Genomic DNA, 25668 nt, shown 5'->3' on the forward strand with positions numbered 1-25668 from the left:
GGAGTTCAAGACCAGCCTAACTAACATGGTGAAACCCCATCTCTACTAAAAATACAAAAATTAGCTGGGTGTGGTGGCGCATGCCTGTAATCCCAGCTACTCAGGAGGCTGAGGCAGGAGAATTGCTTGAACTCAGGAGGCGGGGTTTGCAGTGAGCCAAGATCGTGCCACTGCACTCCAGCCTGGGTGACAGAGCGAAACTCCGTCCAGAAAAAAATAATAATAATAAGATAAAAGTAAACTGAAAACAAGAATAGAAATGTGTACTAATATGCTCTGTGACCTTGATCAACAGCTTTCCCCACTCTTGACCTTGGTGTCCTAACTTAAATGGGGAAACTGATCTCTCTCTCAGCTCAAAAATTACATGACCTTATTTACATACCAAACCTGCCCTACGCTTCCTGGAAACTTTACTATTTACGAGTGTGGCTCCTCCTTCCCTTTCAATCCCTTAATTAAATAGCTTCCCCTCTACAGGCTTTTGAAGCTGTAGCAGTTCCTCCTAACTCCTGCCAGAAACAGCTCTCCTCAACATGAGAGCTGCACCCCTCCTCGTGGCCAGGGCAGCAAGCCTTAGCCTTGGCTTCTTGTTTCTGCTTTTTTCCTGGCTAGACCCAGGTGTACTAGCCAAGGAGTTGAAGTTTGTGACTTTGGTAAGTAGACTTTTCTCATTGCTTTTTCCTTAAAACTGTGTTCCCAGCAGAGTCTGATAAGGCAAGTGTCAGGTTTCATCTTACTCTTGGATTGTTTCCCGGAGACCAGGCTCTGTTCAAACTCAGAAAGTGAATCATCAAGTTTTCCAAGTTCCTCTTAATGAAGACCTAACATGTCTTAACAAAAAGGTAGATTTTTTTGGTCACTGGTTTTTTAGGGGTTGCTTTAATTTGCTTTTGCTGATGTTATTTATTTACTTACTTTACAACTGCCTTGAATTCAGATTCCTTTTGACAGCCACACCAGTACAGAAGAAGCCACAGCTGGCGCTGTTTATGTACCAAGAGCTGGCTTCATTCCATTTAATGATTATTTGTTTGCAAGCCAAAAAACAGTCACTTTCTGAATTAAGTAGTCCTTTCATCTTTGTTTATCAGGATATTAGAACAAATATTTGTAAACAGCCTTGAAGCATAAAAGTGAATCTAAATTTGGAATTTTAGGATAACTTTCTGATATATAGATTTAGTTGACGATTAAAATCACTGGTACGGGTGACCAGTTATGAAAAAAGGTGGGGGGTGGCTGACGCATAACGTCAGGAAAAGAAAATATACTGTTGACATTGTTTGAAAATAGATGGAAAGAGGGTTTGCAAAGTGAAGGGGATTCATCATGTTACCTAAGAGTCTGATTTTCTGTTTCTGTATCTTTTTTTCCTTCTGTTTCACTCTTTCTCTGCCTCTAAGCTGTTTCTTGTCTTTCCTCTCTCATTTTCTTTCTCTTCTTACATTTTTTTATTTGAGATAGTGAAAGTGGGCTGATAAGTAGTAAATTTTCTTTCTGTCAAGTATACTCACGGAGCTAGTCTGAGATCCCCCTGTAAGGTTTGCTGGATTAGCCTGACTGAATCAGCAGGTGGTTCCCTTGCTTTTCCTCTGTGATCCCAGAAAAATAAATCTTCCTCAATTCTGAAAAGCTGTCTTGGCAGAAAGAGGAGGAAACTGTCCTTGGTTCTTGTTCTCAGACTAACTGAAGTGCCCGTGTCCCATGAAATGCTAGTTTGACAAGTTGTTAACAGGTGTGGATGGGGAAAAATCAGTTTCAATAGTCAAGTTAGCTTTGGGACTAGAACTGGGTTAAACTGTGTTTAAAAGGTCTCTTTAATGCAATAATCCTCAGTCTTTAATATGCTAATACGCACTGTGGCTTTCAAGGAAAAGACCTGGCGTTTTCCAAACTGTGTTTTCGAAATTTTGATTACGGCATTCACCTCCCTCTTTTTTTCCCCAATGTCCTGTAGAAAACACTGAGAGAACTGACATTTTTAACTTTATATAGAAAGAATAGTAAGTATGGTGAATGTGGATGTACACATCAACCAGCTTCAAAAACTATCAGCCATGCAGTCTTATTTCATCTACATCCCCACTCATTTCCCACACACACCCACCTGAGTTTTTAAAGTTATTTCATGCCTCGTATTATTTCATCCAGAAATAGAAAAATGTCATTTTAAAGCAACCTCTCTCCCCTAACCCAGAGAAAACCCACAAGTTCAGCTGATCCAAAACAGAAAAATTCCATCTCATTTCACTGGTGTTTTACAAAGAAAGGGATGATGAGTTACAAGGTATACACTCTTCTCATTCTTCATGGTTGACTTTCTTCATGCAGAATTCTTAATCAAGTAATATAATATTCTTGTTTTTTCTGTTTTGCTTTTCTTTTTTTTTTTTTTTTTTGAGACAGAGTCTCACTCTGTCGCCCTGGCTGGAGTGCAGTGGCGTGATCTCAGCTCAGTGCAGCCTCCACCTCCCGGGTTCAAGTGACTCTCCGGTCTCAATCATCTGAGTAGCTGGGGTTACAGGCGTGCGCCACCATGCCTGGCGAATTTTTGTATTTTTAGTAAAGACAGGGTTTCACCATGTTGGCTAGGATGGTCTTGAACTCTTGACCTCAGGTGATCCACCCACCTCAGCCTCCCAAAGGGCTGGGATTACAGGCGTGAGCAACTGTGCCTGGCATAATATGATATTCTTGATGGAAGTAGCCTCCAAATTCTAAGCACATAATCTATACACTGGAATGGTAACTTCCACATTATGGACATGAAGGACCTCCTAGCTACTAGGGAAGGTGAGGCTAGAGGATCACTTGAGCACGGGAGTGTGAGGCCATATTGAGCTAGGATCACATCATTGCACTCCACCCTGGACAACAGGGAAAAACCCTGTCTCTTGCGTTGGCTTATAAAAAGATGTACCAGAGGCTGGGTGCAGCAACTCACACCTGTAATCCCAGCACTTTGGAAAACCGAAACAAGAGGATTGCTTGAGGCCAGGAGTTCAAGACCAGCCTGGTTAACATAGTAAGACCTCATCTCTGCAAAAAAAGGAAATAATAATAATAATAATAAGGATCAGAAAAAACTCTCCACTGAAAAGCAAAAATCAGGTCTCCTGCCTCAGTTCACAAACAGCCTTACATACAATCTCTCTCCCTTGCTGTATGGCTCCTAATCACTACAGCCAAGGAACAGCCAAGCTGTCCGGAGAACACAGGTTTTTCAAAGACCTTTGCCAGGAACAGCACCATGCGCTGAGAGTTGGTACTGAGCCAGCTCAGTTCAGTTTGCTTACATGAGCTTCTCCGCAGTTTTATGCCAATGAATTTCACAAATTGTCAGGGTTCTTTTGACCAAGACATTTCAGCCAACCAGGTTATTCCTGTGGGTGCTTCTAAGTATCCTAAATCCAAAGGAATAATTAATTATTCCTCTCAGCCAACGACATAAAAATAGGGAGAGATGATTAGAAATTAACAGAGGTATGTCTTGAAGGAGAGTGCTATTTCCCATTGCTCAATAGGCAGTGCTCATTTGCTCTATATGCTGCAAATTATTGCCAGCAGGAAAGGAAATATATGTGGTAGCTAAGTAAAATGTCTGAATAATATAATAACAACAAAAATAATTATAACAAATATGATAATAAATCCCATATATCAAATGCATCCTGTGTGCTCAGTATTACACTGATGGCTTTACATATATTACACATTTAATTTTCCTGATGCTCCTGGATGAGGAATAATGCTTTTTGTGTTTTACACAAAGGGAAATCGAGGCATGCAGAATGTGAAGTTAAATCATTTCCCAAGGTCACCCAGCAGGACTTGACAAAGCAGGAGTTTGAACCCAGGTCTAACCAAGTGAAAACCCAGACCTTTTCTGATATATCATACATCTTCTACACAACATAATGCACAGTTTTTACAGCTGCCCTTTTTTGCAGACCTCTGTGTTCGTCCCGGTCTCTGGATCAAAGTCTTATTAGTCTTGTCCTGATTTCTTCACGGGGAGCCCAGAACATATTCTCATATTCTCCTTTTATGGTCAGCCAGCTTTCCTTCTAACCTCTGAAATGACACTCATTTACATTACTCAATTATTTCTCCCCAAATTATTTTATTTTAATTTTCTTTACCAATGGATTTATTTCTTAGGTCCTAAAAGAAGAAAATAAAATAGGCTTCTACTCATAGTTACCTTTGCGCATCAAGAGATTTTCACAACTTGGAGTACACCCTAATAAAATAAGAAGAATTTAATGTCAGGAGATAAGGTTCCTTTTAGGACTTCCAGAATCATCCCAAAGTTTTATGATGTGTCTCAAATTCCAAACCTGAAAGGAGAACATGATAGTTGATGAGACTTCAATCCAGTCCAGAAGCAGACTCACTGTTCTAGAAACAAAGGCACAAATTAATAGAGACTGCTACAATTTGAATGTTTGTCCCCTCCAAAACTCATGTTGAAACTTAATCCCAATGTAACAGCATTAAGAGGTGGCGCCTTTAAGAGGTGATAGGGCCATGAGAGCTCTACTCTCCTGATGGATTAATGGATTAACAGATTAATGGATTAATAGGTTATCACATAAGTGAGTGAGTTATCATGTCAGTGAGTCTATTATAAAAACCAGTTTGGCTCTCAGTGTGCCCCTTCTTGTGCTATCATGCCTTCTGCCATGTTATGACACAGCACAAGGCCCTCACCAGAAGCTGACCAGATGCTGCTGCCTGATCTTGGACTTCTCAACCTCTAGAATTGTGAGCAAAATAAACATCTTTCCTTTATAAATTTCCCAGTCTCAGATATTCTGTTAGAGCAACAGAAAATGGGCTAAGACAGAGGGGAAAGACAAGAAGATGAAAGAAAGGGAAAAAAAAAAAGTACACATAGCACACCTTGCTGATAAATAAGGATGACAATCTAAAACCCTCATGAAATGAGAAGACTGGAAACAAATCCATAATGTACCTGGAAGAACTATACCCAATGCAAGATTCACCTATTCATCAAAACAGGCCTTTTTTTCATGTTACTATGTTCCAGACACTGTTTTGGGGTTATAGCAGTGCTTGTGACAGCAAGGATTCTGCTTTCAAGGAGTTTACTGGGAGAGGGAGGAAGCCAGATTTTTTTTAATTTTAGTAAAAATAAAAAATAAGAAAATATCAGGAATATTTATTTGAAATAAAACAGTGAGATAAGATAGAGATTGAGCAAGAATTATAATGACGGTCAAGGGATGTCTCTCTGTAAAGATCAAATTTTCAGGACAGACCTCAAATTGGTGAGTGGTATGTATGCTGAGAGAAGAAGCAGACTTGAGACATTCAAAGCAGATAGGATATCAAGAGCAAAGGCACTAAAGCTTGAGCAAATTTAATATATTGGATGTAATAGCAGGAGGGCCCATGTGGGTAAGCTGAGGACATCAAGGTGAGAATATCAAGGTGGGTAGGGGCCAGATCAGGTAAGATCTTGTGAGCCCTTGTAAGGACTTTTAATTTATGCAAAGAGCAATAGAACATGATATAATGTCTAAGAGTGATGAGGATATAAAAGAAACAAGACTAGCCACATACAAGTTGATAATTGTTAGAGCCAGTGGTGGCTTCATGATAAATAAAAATCTCCACTTTTAGGCTGGGCGCAAGGGCTCAAGCCTGTAATCCCAGTACTCTGAGAGGCCGAGGCAAGTGGATCACCTGAGGTTAGGAGTTTGAGACCAGCCTGGCCAACATGGCGAAACGCTGTCTCTACTAAAAATACAAAAATTAGCCGGGCGTGGTGGCAGGTGCCTGTAATCCCAGCTGCTTGGGAGGGTGAGGCAGGAGAATCGCGTGAACCTGGGAGGCAGACGTTGCAGTGAGCCGAGATCATGCCAGCCTGCACTCCAGCCTGGGCAACAACAGGGAGACTGCATCTCAAAAACAAACAAACAAACAAAACTCCACTTTTGTATCTTTACATTTTCCACAAGAGAATGTTTAATACAATGAAAGGACATTAGAGAGTTCTAAGCAATTAAGTGACTTCTGATTGACATCTTATAAAAGAACATGTGACTGCTGCAGGGAGAGAGGGACTGGATGTAGCCTCGACTGTACTCACCAGGTTCTCCACACCCTAAGCCACGTGCCAGATTTGTTTAGCAGATTCAATGGAGCAGGGTCATTCATGGGGGCACCAAACCAAAAGTCCTTTTAAAAACAGTTACCTATGATTTAAAAGGGTGAAGTGATTGTGGTTGGTGGGGAAGCAGTGGGTCAACTATCACGAGAATTAGGAGATCTGGACAGCTACACGATCTCTTTGATCATATAGTTTTCTTACTTGCTCAGTGCAGCAGTAGTGCCAACCTGTCCTCACAGGGGGATGTAATACTTAAAAGAGGTAGCAGGGGAAAATTCTACAAACCATGGAGGGTTGTGCAAATGTAAGGAATTACTATTTTGTTATTTTTATTTTATTTTATTTTATTTTTTTGAGACAGAGTCTCACTCTGTTGCCAGGCTTGAGTGCAGTGGCGCGATCTCGGCTTACTGCAACCTCTGCCTCCCGGGTTCAAGTGATTCTCCTGCCTCAGCCTCCTGAGTAGCTGGGACTACAGGCACACACCACCACGCCCAGCTAATTTTTGTATTTTTAGTAGAGATGGGGTTTCACCATGTTGGCCAGGCTGGTCTTGATCTCCTGACCTCATGATTCACCCACCTCGGCCTCCCAAAGTGCTGGGATTACAGGCGTGAGCCACTGTGCCCGGCCAGGAATTGTTATTATCTTGGGTGTCTTTCTATTACAATTACCACTACTACTGCAAATAATCCTAATTGCTAGTAAAGTATTTTTAGGTTTTTAAAGGATTTCATAGAGTATGATTGCTGGACTGAGAACAGAGGTAATAATTGGTAGAGCAGCAGTTAAGAAGATTGCCCTACCACAGATTTAACAGGATGTCTTCGCATAGTCCAAGAACTCCAGCTGAATTTTGAAACTCCAAAAGCTCAAGGAATACCAGCTTCACATTTGACTAGGGGAGGGGTGTGTGCACACATTTTGATTTCCAGCCCTGGAGGTGGAGAATGGTTTATTAAGTGTTTCTCTAGGACATCCCGTCCAAAGAGTTCACAGCATGTTTGAGCAACTACCTTGGAAACACTTAAAACCCACTGAAATGTAGGAGAGTACAATTATTTCTGAACTATGGGACAGAGTGAGAAAGCTTGCCCAAGTCTCAGGATTATGTTCCAGTTCTCTGCTCTTTAAAACACTCTGCTGCGGTGACCACACTTGTTTTTCTCTCTCAGGCCATTCTGTCATTTAGTTGCAAAACCTCAGTTCTATTCTTTCAATAATATACATAGTTCACAGTGCCTTCGGGGTAGTTTCCGTATCAACGTTTTGGTTTCTTCTGATACAAAACACATACACACACATACACACACACACACACCCCTTCCAATCCTAGAGGAAAAGAGTATATTGAGTAGAGTTAATAAAAAAGCGTTAGATCCCAGACCATTCAGATTTAGCTGGTGGGACTCTGAGGAGTGTGATCATACAGAAATGAACCTCTCACAGGTGGTTAAGTATGCTGGTGTTGGAGGCACAGCTTGTGTTTGAATATCAACCCTACTACTTCTTATATGCTGTGTGAGTTTAGACAGGTCACTTAACTAAGCTAAACTTCCTCATTTGTGAAATGGAAATAATAATAGTAACTGCTTTGTGGAACTGATGAGAAGATTAAATCTGTAAGAAGCACTTAGCACAGTTTCCAGGACAAAGTGAGCGTTCAAAAAATGTTAAGGAGTTACCGTTGTGGTTATAGGTTGGTGGGAAGCATTGTAAATTATTTTATTACAATGTCTCTCATCTGACTTCTCTTTGGCTCACTCAGTGGCTCTCAACTTGGGGTGATTTTCTGGTCCTATGGCAGAAAATGTGACCTTTTCAATTGTCACAGCTGGGGAATGTTACTGGTATCTGGTGGGTAAAGGCTAGGGATGCTGCTAGACAGTCTACAATGCACAGGACAACTCCCACAACAAAGAATTATCTAGCCTAAAATGTCAATAATGCTGAGATTGAGAAGCCCTAGAAACTAAAACAGTGTGGGGTTTGTAATTTATTGAAATCATGTAACAACTTTAGTTATTCAAAGACACATTTACCTGGGATATGAAAACTCTAAAATGTACTTCAATTGTGGAAAGAGGCATCAATGATTAACCGTAATCATTTCTGATCATGATCAAGTCACCCCTGAGACTAGTAACTGCAGGTGCTCACAAAAAATATGCAGCTGTCCTTCCTGCCTTCAGGGGATCATTCATGAAAGTAATTTCTCACCTGACCAAAATGATTGCTTCACATTTATTGCATCATTGCCCCTGTTTCTGTAGACTGTTCTACTGAAGTTTTAATTTCCTACTGATTTAAAGGGCCAAAAGATCTGTTTTCTTCAGATATTAGAGACACAAACCAAGCATCTCCCGCTTTCTTGGAATTCCTTCTCAAAAATGACTAAAGTCTGAGACTGTTATCTTATTTAATGTCTGTTGAATTCTGTTTTACAGAATTTCAAAAGAGCAGGTTCTTGGCTTACTTTCCAATGGAACATTTTAGCCAGGTAGTATAAGTACAGGTACAGGTAATCTCAGATAACTCAAGGTGTTATGCAGCCGTCTCTATATTAAAAATATTTGCTGGTATCAGTATAGACTTCATCTTGTAGTTCTTCAGTGTTTTCTTTCCCTATCTTTTGCTCATAAGCTAGCTTTGTGTTTGATTTGATATGCTACTGAGAAAGCATATTAGAATCAAAGCACCAATATTTCAAAAGTCCAGACTATTCTTCCCAAAGAGAAATGTGCAATCACCATAGCATGACATGGGGACAAATACAGAAGTATGTTATGAAAGTATTGAGAATTAGCTTTCCTAACCTCCCCACTGCAATCTTTTACTCCTCATCTCCAAAAAATGAACAAATCATTGGCTCAAAATGGTCACAAGTTATATGTGGTATTAAAAATCTATTATTTTTATTATATATAAAATGTTGCCAAGTATGGTGGCTCATGCCTGTAATCCCAGCACTTTGGGAGGCCAAGGCGGGCAGATCACTAGGTCAGGAATTCAAGACCAGCCTGGCCAACATGGTGAAACCCCGTCTCTACTAAAAATACAAAAATTAGCTGGACGTGGTGGCGTACGCCTGTAATCTCAGCTTCTCCAGAGGCTGAGGCAGGAGAATCGTTTGAACCCAGAAGGTGGAGTCTGCAGTGAGCCGAGATGGTGCCACTGCACTCCAGCCTGGGCGACAGAGCGAGACTCAGTCTCAAAAAAAAAAAACAGTTACACTGGCTGGGTGTGGTGGCTCATGCCTGTAATCCCAGCACTTTGGAAAGCCAAGGCGAGTGGATCACCTGAAGTCAGGAGTTTGAGACCAGCCTGGCCAACATGGTGAAACTCCGTCTCTACTAAAAATACAAAAATTAGCTGGGCATGGTGGCACGCGCCTGTAGTCCCAGCTACTCAGGTGGCTGAGGTGGGAGAATTGCTTGAACCTGGGATTCACCACTGCACTCCAGCCTGGGCTACAGAGCAAGACTCAGTCTCAAAAAAAAAAAAAAAAAAAAAAAAAAAAAAAAATTATACCACTATTACTGTAATCATTAAGGGAAGAATACTTCTCATCAGAGTTTGTCTGCAGTAAAGTACTCTTGTAAGCTTTGTGTTCCTTTCTGTCCTATCTTATGTGCAAACTGATTTCCATTGTGTGTCACCTGCCTTCTAATGGCTGATCATCTTGATTCTTACATTACCTGAAACACAGTGAAAGAGTGAGCTTAGAATGGTGATTCTTAACTAGAGATTTACCCAGGGAGATTTTTTAAATCCTGATGTCCTGGCCACATCCCAGACTAATTAAATAAAAATCACTAAGGTTGAAAGCCAGTCCTCAGAATCTTTTAAAACTCATTAGGTGATTACAATGGGAAGCCAAAGTTGAAAACCAATGATTTGGGGGAAAAAAAAATCTATTATCATGAGCAGAAGCAAAACACCCAAGTGACGTTTATAACATCACTCTCTCACGTCTACTTTCAGGTGTTTCGGCATGGAGACCGAAGTCCCATTGACACCTTTCCCACTGATCCCATAAAGGAATCCTCATGGCCACAAGGATTTGGCCAACTCACCCAGGTTGGTTCGACTTTTAGCTAAAGATTGTTGATGAGGCCGAGTGTGGTGGCTCACACTTGTAATCCCAGCATTTTGGGAGGCCGAGGCAGGTGGATCACCTGAGGTCAGGAGTTCGAGACCAGCCTGGCCAACATGGTGAATCCCTCTCTCCAACAAAAATACAAAAATTAGCCAGGCATGGTGGTGGGCACTTGTAATCCCAGCTACTCAGGAGGCGGAGGCAGGAGAATCGTTTGAACCTGGAAGGCGGAGGTTGCAGTGAGCCGAGATTGCACCATTGCACTCCAGCCTGGGCAATAAGAGTAAACTCCACCTCAAAAAAAAAAAAAAAAAAAAGATTCTTGATGAGTCTCAAGGGGAAATGTATATAGAATTGTCTGTTTTGATATTTTTTACCCTTCTGGCTTTATTTAAATGTAAGAGATGTACAGGAACAAAGACTATATGAGTTTAGAAATGCTGAAGAGAGCAAAGTGGTAATTATAATCCAGGCTTTGAATTTCTTAGGCTTCCCATGAGAAAGTGAAAAATCATCTTGTAATCAATAAGGTGAATCAACAGCATTGGGAAACATGATTTCCCAAAGTGCTGATATCAGAATGTGATTTCTTGTCAGCTGGATATATTGGGATTCGACCTTCCTTATAACTGGTCAGTTAAACACAGGGTGCCCTACTTTCTGAAGAACATTTAAGGAGAAGCTGAACTGGGGAGCAAAGCCATCTTTAGTCACTTTCCAAAGCCCTTTTCCCTTTGCTTGTAAGATTGGATGACTCTTCTGTTTGGAGCTAGAAGGTCAGGTGCACTGCTTCTGTCCTAACCTGTTTAAATATATTAATTAAGAAAATGTCACAGAATCTTTAGAGTAGAATGTCTCCAAAACTAATGGGTCTTAATCCTGCCACAACATTGGGATTATCTGGAGAGGTTTAAAAAACATATTGATGTCTGCCTGGGAGGTTCTTATTTAATTGGACTAGTATGTGTCCTGGGCATTGGGATTTTTAGAAACTCCTTGGTGGTCAGTTCACTCTAATGTGTAGCCAAGGCTGAGAATTACTGCCCTGACTATATTTCATACAGGAGAAAACTCAGACAGGCTATTTGAGACCAGCATCTTCTGTCTCCCAAGTCAGAGCTCTTCTCACCATAGCCTACATATCTTCTGTCCCTTTGAATGGAAGAGAGGCTACAAAAATTCAGATTTGCTTCTTAATACCTATGGCTCTGTAGAGACTCCTGTTATGTTGCTATGTTTTCCCATTAAGACCAAAAGATTCTTCTAGGCTGCAGGATTTGAGTTCTTCTTCTGAAGAACCTTGATTACCCATCAGATTCTATTAGGGGAGTATTTCTCAAGCTTCCATTGCAAATGAATCACTTGGGAATCTTGTCAAAACGCAGATTCTAATTCAGCAGGTCTGACGTGGGACCTGCGATTTTGCATGTCTAACGTACTCCCAAGGACAATGGCACAGGTACATGGACCACGTTTGAAGTGACACAGTTCTAGGGCTCAGATTCCTACCCTTGTCTAGGTACCCTTTTTTTTTTTTTTGAGATGGAGTCTCACTCTGTCCCCGCAGGATGGAGTGCAGTGGCTCAATCTCAGCTCACTGCAGGCTCTGCCTCCCGGATTCAAACAATTCTTATGCCTCAACCTCCCAAGTAGCTGGAACTACAGAAGAGCACCACCACGTCTGGCTAATTTTTTGTATTTTTAGTAAAGATGGCATTTCGCCATGTTGCCCAGGCTGGTCTCTAACTCCTGAGCTCAGGCAATTCACCCGCCTTGGCCTCCCAAACTGCTAGAATTTCAGGCGTGAGCCATCACACCCAGCCTTGTCTAGGTACTTTTATTCTGCATAATCATAAGATAATGACTGTCTAGATCAGTGTCTAGGTACTTTTAATTGGCTTTGTCTAGGTACTTTTAATCTACATAATCATAAGATGATGGCTGTCTAGATTAGTGGTTTTTAAAGTGTGGTCCCTGGACCAGCAGCATCACCATCATGTGGGAACTTCTCAGTAATGTAAATTCTCTGGCTTCACCCCACACCCAGTGAACCATAAACTTTGGAATTAAAGCCCAGAAATCTGTGTTTTATTGAGTCCTCCAGGTGATTCTGTGTGTGCTAAGGTGTGAAAATCACCGCTTTATACAGATGAGTATTTAAAAAGTCAGCTGTAAGAACACAATTAGACCTAAAGTCCCTGCTTCTCCACTACTGAGGTCATGGTATATTATTCCTTTCCCACCTAATTCCCATCCTAGATGGGTAGTGGTGGTCAAGCAAATGACAAGAGTGACAAGCAAATGACAAGTGGGACCAAGCAGCAGCCACAGTGACAACCTCCTCTCTGGCTCCTAAAGCTCTAGTAAGGCTCTGGATTAAAGACAAACTCGAATGCTGCATTTCCAAAGCATGGTGCTCTACTATATGCATCTGAATCACTTGGGATACTTGTTAAAATGCAGATGTCAGGGCCCCCCTCAGGACCTAATGAACTAGAATATCTGATAGAGATGCTGAGGAATCTGCATTTCAACATGCACTGCTGGATAATTTTGTTTCTGATGCACAGTAATGGTTGTGGACCACTGAGCTAATGCAGTGCATCTCATAATCATGGATTACTGTCCATCAGAAGCTTGTTACAAAAGATTCTTGAGCTCTACCCCCAAAGGTTCTGCTTCAGTCGGTCAAGAGTGGGGCCCAAGAATTTGATTTCTATAATGCTCTCAAGTGAAGCCAATACAGACCACACTTAGAGTAACAAGTTCTAATTTTGTTATGAACCAGGAATTAATAAACTGGGCAGATAGTAAACCATCGCACACAGAGGCTGAAAGAGACTTTCAGATTCATCAAGTCTAATCTCATCAGATGGTTGAACTTCTTCCACGAAATCCCCACCAAGTGGGTCTCTTTGAATGTTCTACCAGCAAGGATCCCACTACACCAGAGATGAACTTACTTAAATCAGATCGATCACCCAACTATCAACTAAGCACTTACTGTGTGCAAGTTCTTTATGTTAAGTGCTAATGAAGATAAGTGAGTTTTCTCAGGGAGTCAGGGAACTGTGAAGATTACAGCTCTTTTGTTTTCATTTAAATATGTGTCATTATTGTGGAACTATTAAACCATATCATTGTTCATTCTACACATAAAATGAAAAAAAAAATCAACAAATGTTCATGATAGTGTGATTCATAGAACTTACTTCCATTAATTTTTGCTTTTATTTTTTTCCCATAGCTGGGCATGAAGCAGCATTATGAACTTGGAGAGTATATAAGAAAGAGATACAGAACATTCTTGAATGAGTCCTATAAACATGAACAGGCAAGTTGGGGAGCCAAGAGTGGGAACTTTGATCTTTGAAAGAATTAAAATAGGCTGGGCGCAGTGGCTTAAGCCTGTAATCCCAGCACTTTGGGAGGCCGAGACGGGCGGATCACGAGGTCAGGAGATCGAGACCATCCTGGCGAACACGGTGAAACCCCGTCTCTACTAAAAAAACAAAAAAACAAAAAACTAGCTGGGTGAGGTGGCGGGCGCCTGTAGTCCCAGCTACTCGGGAGGCTGAGGCGGGAGAATGGCGTAAACCTGGGAGGCGGAGCTTGCAGTGAGCTGAAATTCGGCCACTGCACTCCAGCCTGGGCGATAGAGCGAGACTCCATCTCAAAAAAAAAAAAAAAAAAAAAGAATTAAAATAATTCTGCATATATAAAAGTGCTTTGCCTGTTTCCCAAGGGACTTATACAAGTCAGAGATCTTGTTTACAAACATATTCCTCTTTATGCAACTTTTTGTTCCTAGAAATTTTGGAATGTGAGTAATTTCAAGATTTTATGAACACCTGAATAAATACTTTGGCTTGACAAGTAGCCACTGCTTAATTGAACTCATTTGTCAATTCAACTATTGACAAACAAGGTTGCTTTGTACCATGATCATAATATTGCTCATTCCTTAAGAAGTATTAAGATTCTGATGTTAGCACAATGCCTGTAATATTTCACTGTACGTGTCCTGTCCTTTCTCTAATACCTTGTCAGCTCTGCAGAAGAAAACCTCATGTTCCCTTTACGTTCGCTTCTGGGTTGATTTTCCTATTCTAGGTTTATGTTCGAAGCACAGACGTTGACCGTACTTTGATGAGTGCTATGACAAACCTGGCAGCACTGTTTCCCCCAGAGGGTGTCAGCATCTGGAATCCTAACCTACTCTGGCAGCCCATCCCAGTGCACACAGTTCCTATTTCTGAAGATCAGGTCAGTATACTGGGAAAACCAGGAGATTTCAGATGGACCTAGAATGAGGAAGGCAGGTTACTCAGTAGTTGTGGATTTGGGAGTCTGGATACTCCTTGAACTGTGCAGTTTTAATTCTTTCTTAAATAAAGATACGAAGGACAATTTAGGACATGGAAAACCCTAGCTAAGAGAGAGTAGGAACCAAATTTATCTTTGGATCTGTATGATCCACATTGTTTTGCCACTCTTACAACTATTGGCAATTTGCCACCTCATCGTCTCACACACACACACACACACACACACACACAGAGAGAGAGAGAGAGAGAGAGAGATGAGTCTCCCAGTGTTCTGCCTTTAATTCCCAGGCTTTTGGTGCCCCACAGAGGTTTCTCCTCTCTCCAGAATATCCAGAGATCTCTATGCTGCCAAACACTCCTCCGCTCATGAAAACCCACATTCCTAGGTAGAGAAAAAAGAAAGATTTGAGTACATAATTATTGCCCGACATTTTATATGCGTCATCATGTTACCTTTCATAACAACTCTGAATGGATAATATTCTTGTTCTCCTTTTATAGTAAGGGAAATAAGTGCTTGGAGAGGTTAAATAACAAACAAATTGGTCCAAAGCCACACTGCTGGCAAGCATCACTCTGGGATTAAAACTAGGCCTATTTCATTCCAGAGCAATTTTCTTCCCTATAAAATCTTGATTCTTAGACTTAGCTGCATATTAGAATCACGTGGGTTTTTTTTTTTTTTTAAAGTCCTGATGCCCAGGGCACTCTCCATAAGAAATCGGAATGTCTGAGGGTGGACCCAGGTATCAGTTTTTAAAAAATAATCTCCCTCGATGATTCCAGTGGGGAGCCAAGTTTGAGAACCAGTACTATAAACCAAGCTGCCTGAATGGGGCTGTTTTGAGAGAAACTCTCAAACGTATTTACACAGGGTAGGACCGACCAAGCACTCTTTAACCTTTTCAGAGGAATTAGTATTTTTTAAGTAGTAACAGATAAATCTAACTAATCTTCCAGTTGTGGAACTTAAGGCTATATGCAGGAAATAGTTTTGGACAAAGAATCCTTTCCTAATTTCCCTGCAGTCCCATCATAGGCATGACCATCTCAACTCTTTATGCCTGAAGCTTAGCCTGACTGCTGGACCCAGACTTTTGCCCAGTGACCTCTGGGGTAGGTTACTATCCTCTTTGCCCTGCCAGCACCCCTAGAAATTTGACTTAACTGCTGCATCTAGGGACTTAAGGATTTTTCCCAAATGCTGTGTAGAAACTCACTGGAGGTAAATCTACTCCAAAAATTTTTTTGCTGTTTCTTGAAAAGACAGGATGATTTATTTATATCTCTTTCCCTTCACAGAATCAGGAGGGAAGTATTATGATTACCAGTATTCCTAAGCATTTGTGAATATTTTATTCTGAAAAGAAACAAAAATCACTTTTAGCAGCCTTTTCTGCAGAGATAAAGACTGGAGGCCGGGTGCGGTGACTCATGTCTGTAATCTCAGCACTCTGGGAGGCAAAGGTAGACAGATCACCAGTTCGAGATCAGCCTGGCTAACATGGTAAAACCCCGTTTCTACTAAAAATACAAATATTAGCTGGGCGTGGTGGTGCATGCCTGTAATCCCAGCTACTCGGGAGGCTGAGGCAGGAGAATCACTTGAACCTGGGAGGCGGAGGTTGCAGTGAGCCGAGATTGCACCATTGCACTCCAGCTTGGGCAACAAGAGCGAAACTCCATCTCAAAAATAAAAATAAAAATAAAAAGACTGGATAGCAGCATCAAAATTTAGCAAAATGTAGAACACAGCAGCTATTTAACTGTTAATCCCGAATGATAGTAATTAAATTACACAGAAAGAGAATGCAGGTGCCAGTACAAGAGGAGGAAAGAAACAGGAAGAGTGAGGGAGAGAAAGAGGGAAGCAAGGAACATTATCTACCTATGACTTCCATCTATCTGATTCACTAAGGTCAAAAAATTCTGTCATATCAACTAAGAAATCTAATGAAACCAATCAACACTAGCTTATTCCCAGCATTTAGCTGTGCTGAATGCTGTAGAGAAATAGAAGGCCAAGTTTTTCTAATGTATAATTTGTCTGATGAAAGCAAATTAGCATGTGTGAAATGTGTAAAAGACATTATAAGATGGCGGGCAATAATTTCAAGTACAAACCACATATGCTGGGTGAAGTCAGAGAATGAGACATACGTGCAGTTACCGCAGGGCAGTCGTTCAGGTCTTCAAAACAAGAGTGAGAACTTGAACCAGAACTCAGAGGAGAGGGAGGAAGGAGAGGAAGGCAGCACAAAAACATAACCACAAGTAAATATGTAGAATCCCAGTTCTTCTGTGCCCAGAGTTCATATTTAGAAAGAGAATGAAAAAAAATTGATTATATTGGACACAGATTAGATAATCCAAATTTAATAGCCAGGAGGAATCTTGAGAAGAAGGGCTGGATTTGAAGTTGGAAAACCTATGTCTGAAAGCCAACTACCACTTCAGATATGTGACCTTGAGTAACCTCCGTAAATCTCAGTTTCCTTTCTGTAAAATGAGAAAATAGCACCCACCTAACTTCTTCTTAGGGATTTATGAAAGTCAAGTTAGTTAAAAAATGGAAAACACACTGTAAACTGCAAAATTCTGGACAGATGTCTCGGTGATTATTCTGTTTATTTTCAGCCTGACTCAATTTGTGGATGGAAAAAAACTAATATCCAGGAAATAATTAATTAAAATCAAGGCATTTTAATGAACAGTCTTGTGCTTTTTCTCTCAACAATTTAATTTCTCCTGTGGAAAAAATTGAAAGCCATGCATGCAAATTTAGACTAAAGCAATGGACATAAAAGAAACCTGTATACATTCTTCAGTATTATGCACATGTGATGAGTGGTACTTTTGGGCACTTGCCTGACAATAGCTTGGAAGGAAAAGACACTGGAGCCCCAGAGAATAACTACTGAAGCAATTTGGGAATTAAGAAATAAGGCCTGAAATGAGATGGTAAAAGATGTTAGAGGAAGAGAAGCAAGGTAAGACAAGGTGACACGCAGAATCAGAAATGATGGACAGGAAGCAACTTTTAAAATAAATGTTTTCTGAGTAGCTACTAATATGCCAAGCCCTGTGCTGGGCATTGACATTGCAGCAGTGAACAAAACAGACATGATCCTGGCTCTCATCAAGTTGATATTTTATAGGAAATAGATGATAAAGAAGTAAATAAAATAACGTCAGATGGCGATGAGTTCCTGGAAAGAAATGAAACAGGTCAATATGATAGAGACTGGTGCAGGATGGCTGGAAGAGGGGTAGAAGTCAATTGGGGAGTGTTCAAGGCAGGAAACAGTTTTATGCAGCGCTCCTAAGCCAGTGCCTTCCGGGACAGCAAGAAAGCCCACAGCATTGCTGGAGAGGAGTGACAAGGGACAGTTACAGGAAAAGAGGGTGGTGTAGTTCCTAGAGGAATTCATTTTAATATGATAGAGGCTGGGGAAGGATGGCTAGAAGAGGAGCAGAAGTCAGTCGGGTTAGTGTTCAAGGCAGAGAACAGTTTTATGCAGAGATCCTAAGCGTGTGCCTTCAGGGACAGCAAGAAGGCCCTTGTAACATGTACAAGTTTAGCCTTATACATGGTAAATTTGAGGAAAAAGAGAAACATCCAAATTAGTTATTTCTATCAAGGGCTAGAAATACAGGACTAGTCACAGATGGAAAGTAAGGGCAACAAAATAAACTTGGGAGCCACAAACCTGTGGGTTATAGTTAAAATTACAAAACGCTGTCAAATTTTAATTAATCTTAGGAAGATCACCTTGTCCTCACAACAGGTTTTTGAAGTATATTTTTCTAAGTATTTAGTATGTTCTCTTATTTTAACAGCCTGCAAATTTGCAAAAACTGAAGTCAATGAGTGATTAATTGACTTAAGATTTTTTCCAGAATCAAATTCATTTCTCCATACGTACACGTGTTGGGGGGTGTATGTGTATGTACAGATGTGCAACTAGGGTAAGAAATGAAAGGGATTGGAGAGGAAGCAAGATAACAGTTGTTCAAATGGAAGATCAAGAAGTGTAAATATTTACCAACAGCACAGTTATATTACGGCAAGTTTATGAAAGAAAAAAAAAGAATTTTCATTTCTGAATACATATCCTACTATTTCAAGACCTGTAGATCATTTGATTCTTTCTCCCCAATTTTGGAATTTCCACTCGGCTCAAAACACATTTGAATCTTTTATTAAGGTTGCTTTGGACCTAATGAGGCTTAAAATATTGCTGCAGTATATTTAGCAAAGTTCTTCTGACTCATAACGGTTTTATGATTTTTCTCTTATCCTCAGTTGCTATACCTGCCTTTCAGGAACTGCCCTCGTTTTCAAGAACTTGGGAGTGAGACTTTGACATCAGAGGAATTCCAGAAGAGGCTGCACCCTTATAAGGTTAAAAGCTAGTTTTGGTTAGTGGTGTACTTGAGTGTGAGGGCCAAGACACAAGATGAAGCTTTGGCTTCTTAAAAAGATGGGGCGAATGCATCTGTCAGTGGCTGGTTATAGCAATGGGTTAGAATATTTAATGAGGGGGGTCATCACTCCTGCTTCCCTTCCCTGTACGGGGGTCACAAGCGGATGGACAGACCGGTCCTTTTAAATCCTTTACTCATGGCCTTAGGAGGAACCAGGTGTGAGTAAATGGCTGGATGAGAATAAATACAAGTCTAAAATTACCTTCCTTATTTAGGCTGAGGGGCTGGGATTATTGTCTTCATATACAAAGGATAGTCCTTTTTTGTTTCTATGTTTCTATTTTGCAAAATACCCATTTTCAGCCCAATACAAAAGGTAGATATAATGCTGTGTACTTTTTAAAATAATCTTTTATGGCCAGGCGCAGTGGCTCAAGCCTGTAATCCCAGCACTTTGGGAGGCCGAGACGGGCGGATCACAAGGTCAGGAGATCGAGACCATCCTGGCTAACACAGTGAAACCCCGTCTCTACTAAAAAATACAAAAAAAACTAGCCGGGCGAGGTGGTGGGTGCCTGTAGTCCCAGGTACTCGGGAGGCTGAGGCAGGAGAATGGCGTAAACCCGGGAGGCGGAGCTTGCAGTGAGCTGAGATCCGGCCACTGCACTCCAGCCTGGGCGACAGAGCGAGACTCCGTCTCAAAAAAAATAATAATAAAATAAAATAATCTTTTGAATGAGTAATACATTCAAGCTGTCCAAAAATTAGAAAATCTAAAAACGAATACAGTGGAAGTCTTCAGGACCCCACAGGTAACCACTAGCATTATTTCCTAGTAGTGTTTTATGTATTAATTGTATGCAGTCTTTTATGTATTTTATGTAGTCTTTTATGTAATATTTCATGCAGTCTTCCAATTTCCTTATGCATATACAAACATAAAAATATATTCTGATAGTTTCTCCTCTTGTTACACGAAAATGGTATACTATTCACAGGGCTGGGCACCTTGGTTTGGTTTTTTTTTTCCATTTAACAAAATATATTGGAAATATTTCTATATCTGTATGTAAAGAGTTTCCTTCTTTTCTTTCTTTTCCTTTTTTTAACAAATGTGTAATATTTATATTTATGCCATAATTTATTTAACCAGCCCCTAATGATATGGGTCATTTTTCAATCTTGCATTTTTACAAACAGCATGTGTGAATATCTTGTGCATCTAACAAGAATACCTGTGGGATAATATCCTAGAAGTAGACATTCTGGGTTAATTTGAGATATTATTAATTTACCCTCCAAAGAGGTTTTACTACTTTCTACTTCTATCAGCACTGCACGCAAGTGCTCATTTCTCCACAACTTTGTCAGCAGTATGTGAACCACTCTGGGGATATTTGCCAATCTGGTAAGTGGAAAATAATATCACTAGAAGCATCCATCCCCTCTAAAATTAGGAATAAGACAAGGAAGCTCACTATTATAACTACTGTACAACATCATGCTGTAGTACTTTTTTTTGTGATGAGTGAGTTTGGGCATCTTCATCTAGTTAAATGCCATGTTTTGGTTTGTTTTTTGGGGTTGTATTTCTTTTTTAACTTTTATTTTAAGTTCAGGGGTACAAGTGCAGGTTTGTTACATAGGTAAATGTGTGTCATGGGGGTTTGTTGCTACAGATTATTTCATCACCCAGGTATAAAGCCTAGTACCCATTGGTTATTTTTCCTGACCCTTTCCCTCCTCCCACCCTTCACTCTCCGAGAGGCCCAGTGTGTGGTGTTCCTCTCTGTGTGTCCGTGTGTTCTCATCAGTTAAATGCCATTTGTATTTCCTTTTATATCAATATCCCTTGACTGTTTTTCTTTTGGATGATTGATTTTCCTTTTACTATAAGTTTTTAGAAGCTTTTTTCTATATATTTTAACATTTCTGTCTGTGATATTTTGTGTGTGAAAAAAACACACTCAACGTGCTTTTTCCTGTTTTTCTCGCTTGACAACATCAATCAACATAGACAGAAGACTTCTGTGACCAAATACGGGGGATCTCTCCCCACGAACAGGCCTGTTCTGTAGTGGACACCAGCTGGTTGGCCTCCAATTCAGTTCTGACACCATCTATCTGGAGATAGCATCAGATCCTACAGGTTGAGGGATTGGGCCCCAAAACTGGCTGCCCCCAACCCGCCACCTCAGACGTAGATGAAAGTCCAGACCTCCAAACTTCTGATAGACTGGCTTTAAGTTGGGGTTTCCACGACTTCCTCTTTGGGTTCGATCAGTTTGCAGAGGCAGCTCACAGAGCTCAAGGAAACACAGTTACCGGTTATTACAAAGGATATTACAAAAGATATAAGGAAAAGGTCAAGGAGCTTGCCTGCCTTCTTCAGGACCACCACATTCCAGGAACCTCTATGTGTTCAGCTGTCTGAAGGCTCTCTGAACCCTGTCCTTTTGGGCTCTTTGTGGAGATTTCATTGCATAGGCATGATTGATTAAGCCATAGGCTATGGCTATCAACTTAAATTTTAACTCCCTCCCCTCCCCAGAGGTTCTGAAGTAGGGCTAAAAGTCCCAATGCTCTAATCCTGGCCTTGGCTTTCAGGTGACCAGCCCCCATCCTAAAGCTGGCCAGGGACTGCCAGCCATCAATCAATCATTAGCATGCAAAAAGACACACTTTGGAGACTCCAAGGATTTTAGGAATTCTACAGCAGAAAATGGAGATGAAGACCAAATATAAGGCCAGGCATGGTGGCTCACGCCTGTAATCCCAACACTTTGGGAGGCCAAGGTGGTTGGATCACCTGAGGTCAGGAGTTCGAGACCAGCCTGGCCAACTTAGTGAAACCCCATCTCTACTAAAAATACAAAAAATTAGCCAGGCGTGGTGGCAGGCACCTGTAATCCCAGCTACTCAGAGGCTGAGGCAAGAGAATCACTTGAACCCAGGAGGTGGAGGTTGCAGTGAGCCGAGATGGTGCCACTGCATTCCAGCCTGGGTAATAAGAGTGAAACTCCATCTCAAAACAAAACAAAAAAAAAAGATCAAATATGTATTTCACAATATCACACATAATGAATGGCATTTTTTAAAAAACGTTTGTCTGTTAACTGCTTACTGTGTTCTTGCCATGTAGGTTCTGTACTGATGTATTCTTACATGGCTTCTATATTTTGAGTCATGTTTGGAAAAGCTTTCCCCATCCTAGGTTATAAAGGAAGTCTGCAGTGCTTTCTTCTAATTCCACTCTAGCTTCATTTCTCATTTATATATTGAATTCATTTATAGTTCATACTGGTGAAGAGGTATGAAGTATGTATCCTGTTTAAGTTTTTTCCTGGAAGATTATCTAATTGCCCCATCGTTATTTATTGAATAGTTCATTTTTTTCCTACTTATTTAAGCTATTATATATTAAAATTCCCATATGTGTAGGGTCTATTTATGTAATTTTTATTCCGTTTAATTTTTTATTAGCCAAAACTTGGGTTTTAATTATTGAGACTTTATAATATGCTTTAATATCTAAAGGGCTAGTCATCCCTCATTGCTTTTTCTGAGTTTCCATGGCTATGTTTTAATTTTCTTTGTGAACTTTAGAGTCAGCTTCTCTAGTTCCAAAAGGATTTTTAAATTTTTAGTATTTTCATTAGGATCATATTAAATTTATTTAACTTACGGAGAATTTGCAACTTTTCACTGTCAAATCTTCCTTTCTAAGAATGTGGTACATGTTTCTACTTGTTTTATCTTAAAGACTATTTTAGGGTTTTCTTCATATGTCTTTACATTTTTCGTTAAGTTTGTTTCAGGTTTATAGTATCTCCAGTTTTCAAAAATATGTACCTCTGATTTCTTCCTTTTGGCTATTTGCACTGGCCACTACTTACAGTATAATGTTATGGGCAGTGTTGGTAGTGGGTATTCTTGTCTTATTTCTGATTTTAGAGGAGTTTTCCTAATATGCATGCAGGCTTTTGAACTAAAATAGACATATTTTTATCAAATTAAAGAAGTATCCACCTTTCATATTTTCTTGAGTGTATTTTTTAAATCAATATTAGTTGTTTAATCTCCTGAATGATTGTTTTAACATTTTTAAATATAATCAAATTATTTTTCTCCTTGAATTAATTACAATGATTGATTACATTCATAGATTTACCAGTGTTGAACAGACTTTACATTCCTCAAATCAAACCCATTTCCTTTTATGTGACATTGAATTACTTCCTATTATTTTATTTACACCTTTTGCATGGATATCGCATTGAACTAATAGTTTTATTTTGGGGGCAACCTTTGTCAGTATCCGTGTTACACTTAATTCATAAGAAGTTTTTGAAAGTTTTCTTTCATCTTCTATGCTTCAGAACAGTTAAAATAGCATTAGAATAATTTACTCTTGAAAAGCTTGGTAGAATTCCTCTATGATAGTCATCTGGCCCTGGAGCTTTTATGTTTGAGAAAATGGCAGTAGGAGCTCTTTAACAATAATTTCTATGTATTTTATGAAAATCTATTGGGGTTAATATCGGCAAATTTAGTTCCCTAGAAATTTCATCCATCAGACAGACAATATCTTCTAAAAGGCTTCCTAGAAATGGCTGCCAATTTCAGCAATCAGGTAGCTGAACATTGGGTCTCATTATTGCGACAATTCAAGAAACATTCAGAACCTAGTGAAAGATTTGCATTTCATCCAAGTTTATATGTACAGCCAAAGACCAAGTCCTATTTCTGTTGCATTTTCCTGGATGCTTTGGCCTGAAATATGCTTTCCTTTCTCACCTGGGACATATTTACAGGTGAGTTATACTTTACCCACTTCTAAAAATAATCTGAGGCAGTACACTTCAATCCAATTTCAGCACACACCAGGAACATGTGGCAGTCAGCCAGCATCTATCTACATTTTAAATGTAATAATAAGGAATAATCAATTCATGTTTGCAAAATTCTTTGGAATGGCATTATTATAACCAATATTACCGGTGCATTTTTCTGTGAAGAACAGTGGTTCTCAACAGAGGCACATTTGCCTCACAAGGAACATTTGGCAATGTCTGGAGACATTCTGGGTTACACAAGTGGGAGATTAGGAATGCTACTGGCACCTAGTGGGCAGAGGCCAGGATACTCCAAAACATCCTGTAATGTACAGGACAGCTCCCCACAACAAAGAATTGTCCAGCCCAAAATATCAATAATGCTGAAGCTGAGAAACCTGTGTAGGAATTTTTCTTTCTCTGTTTGTGTTTCAGGATTTTATAGCTACCTTGGGAAAACTTTCAGGATTCCATGGCAAGGACCTTTTTGGAATTTGGAGTAAAATCTACGACCCTTTATATTGTGAGGTAAAAGAAAAAAAAAAAATCACAGGTTAACTTGCAATCTGCTTTTATGATTTATGCTGTTTTTGAAATAGATGAATATCTTTTCTTTCACTTCTTTATGAATGTATTACTTATACTTCTTTTGACATTGAAACATAATTCACAACTTCCTTAGATTAAGTTGAAAATGCTGACTTCTCTTTTCTCTCTATTATTATTTATGTTTTCGCCCTTTAGAAAATTACAAGCAAAATAGCTTTTCTTCTGTGAGTTTCCACTTTAGTTTTTTCCCCCTTTGGATTCAGTAGGAGCTTATTTATTTTGCAGCCACTCAAAAATGCTGAGTTCCTGTCCTGGGTCTTAATGAAAAAACAATGTTGTTATAAAGAAAGAGGGGAAAATTACCTGATTTCCAAATGTAGAAATAAACAAGCAAAATATAAGCCAGGCTATTTATCTTTGCTTATCAGGAAAGAACTTCTTTCTTGCTTTGCGATGCATTTGAAATATCCTTTGTGGCCAGATAAATTATGGTTGTTTTTCAAGGTTACATGGTGTTTCTCACTTACCATGCTCCACCTTCTGGTACTCTCTATTCCTGTTTTCCCAACTAGTTCACTAAATATGGGGCAAGATTCTGACTACCCACCTAATTCATATTGATTTCTAACTTTGAGGTCATCATGACAGTCTAGGAGGCAGCAATTACTTCCATAGTCCCATCTTAATAACAGATGACACAATTTGCCTTCATCCATCCTAGAGTTAATTGACCCAATCACATGCTACTTTCCCAGTATTTTCACTTTATCATCAGCATCTATTTCAGTGAAAATTCATTAGCCTTGTAAAAGACTCTTCAGTGAAAGCAGGAGCCCCCATCTTCGTTCCAGTCTTCGTTTTTTTTTCTTCCTTATGACAGTTTGATCTGAGCTATTCCAAAATGTGGTCATGTTACGTGATATCTTTTCCAAATCTCTCTCACTTATTTCCTCTGTAGGTCACTCCACTTTGGTCTCCTCTTTTACTAACTCACTTTCTCTCTCTCTTAATCCTGCATTTGAAGCTGGGGGACTCCTAATCAACTCTTCCTCATGGGTAATAAATATTGGCACAAGGTATCTACCTGCCCTGCTTGTACTTATTCATTCATTTTAACACATATTTACCAAGTATCTACTGTGTGCAAGGTGCAGGCTTTCCTCAAGAGTCAGTGAACTACAGCCAGGTGTGGTGGCTCCTGCCTGTAATCCCAGCACTTCTGGGAGGCTGAGATGGGAGGATCATTTGAGGCCAGAAGTTCAAGATGAGTCTGGGCAGCATAACAAG

General features: G+C 40.0%; 1 protein-coding gene across 2 annotated transcripts in view; it reads left to right on the plus strand.

Moving 5' to 3' along the window:
* Positions 1 to 406: 406 nt before the first annotated feature.
* Positions 407 to 25668, plus strand: part of ACP3 (acid phosphatase 3) — a 50049-nt gene continuing 24787 nt past the window's right edge. For both annotated transcript variants that reach the window (XM_023207428.2, XM_023207429.2), the window contains exons 1-6: positions 407 to 656; positions 10127 to 10222; positions 13489 to 13575; positions 14355 to 14507; positions 18876 to 18974; positions 24268 to 24360. In XM_023207428.2, the coding sequence (XP_023063196.1) occupies positions 537 to 656; positions 10127 to 10222; positions 13489 to 13575; positions 14355 to 14507; positions 18876 to 18974; positions 24268 to 24360 (648 nt within the window). In that variant the 5' untranslated portion in view covers positions 407 to 536. The remainder of the gene's footprint in view (positions 657 to 10126; positions 10223 to 13488; positions 13576 to 14354; positions 14508 to 18875; positions 18975 to 24267; positions 24361 to 25668) is intronic.

The sequence above is a fragment of the Piliocolobus tephrosceles genome, chromosome 2, assembly GCF_002776525.5.
Source record: "Piliocolobus tephrosceles isolate RC106 chromosome 2, ASM277652v3, whole genome shotgun sequence".
NCBI classification, from domain to species: Eukaryota; Metazoa; Chordata; class Mammalia; order Primates; family Cercopithecidae; genus Piliocolobus; species Piliocolobus tephrosceles.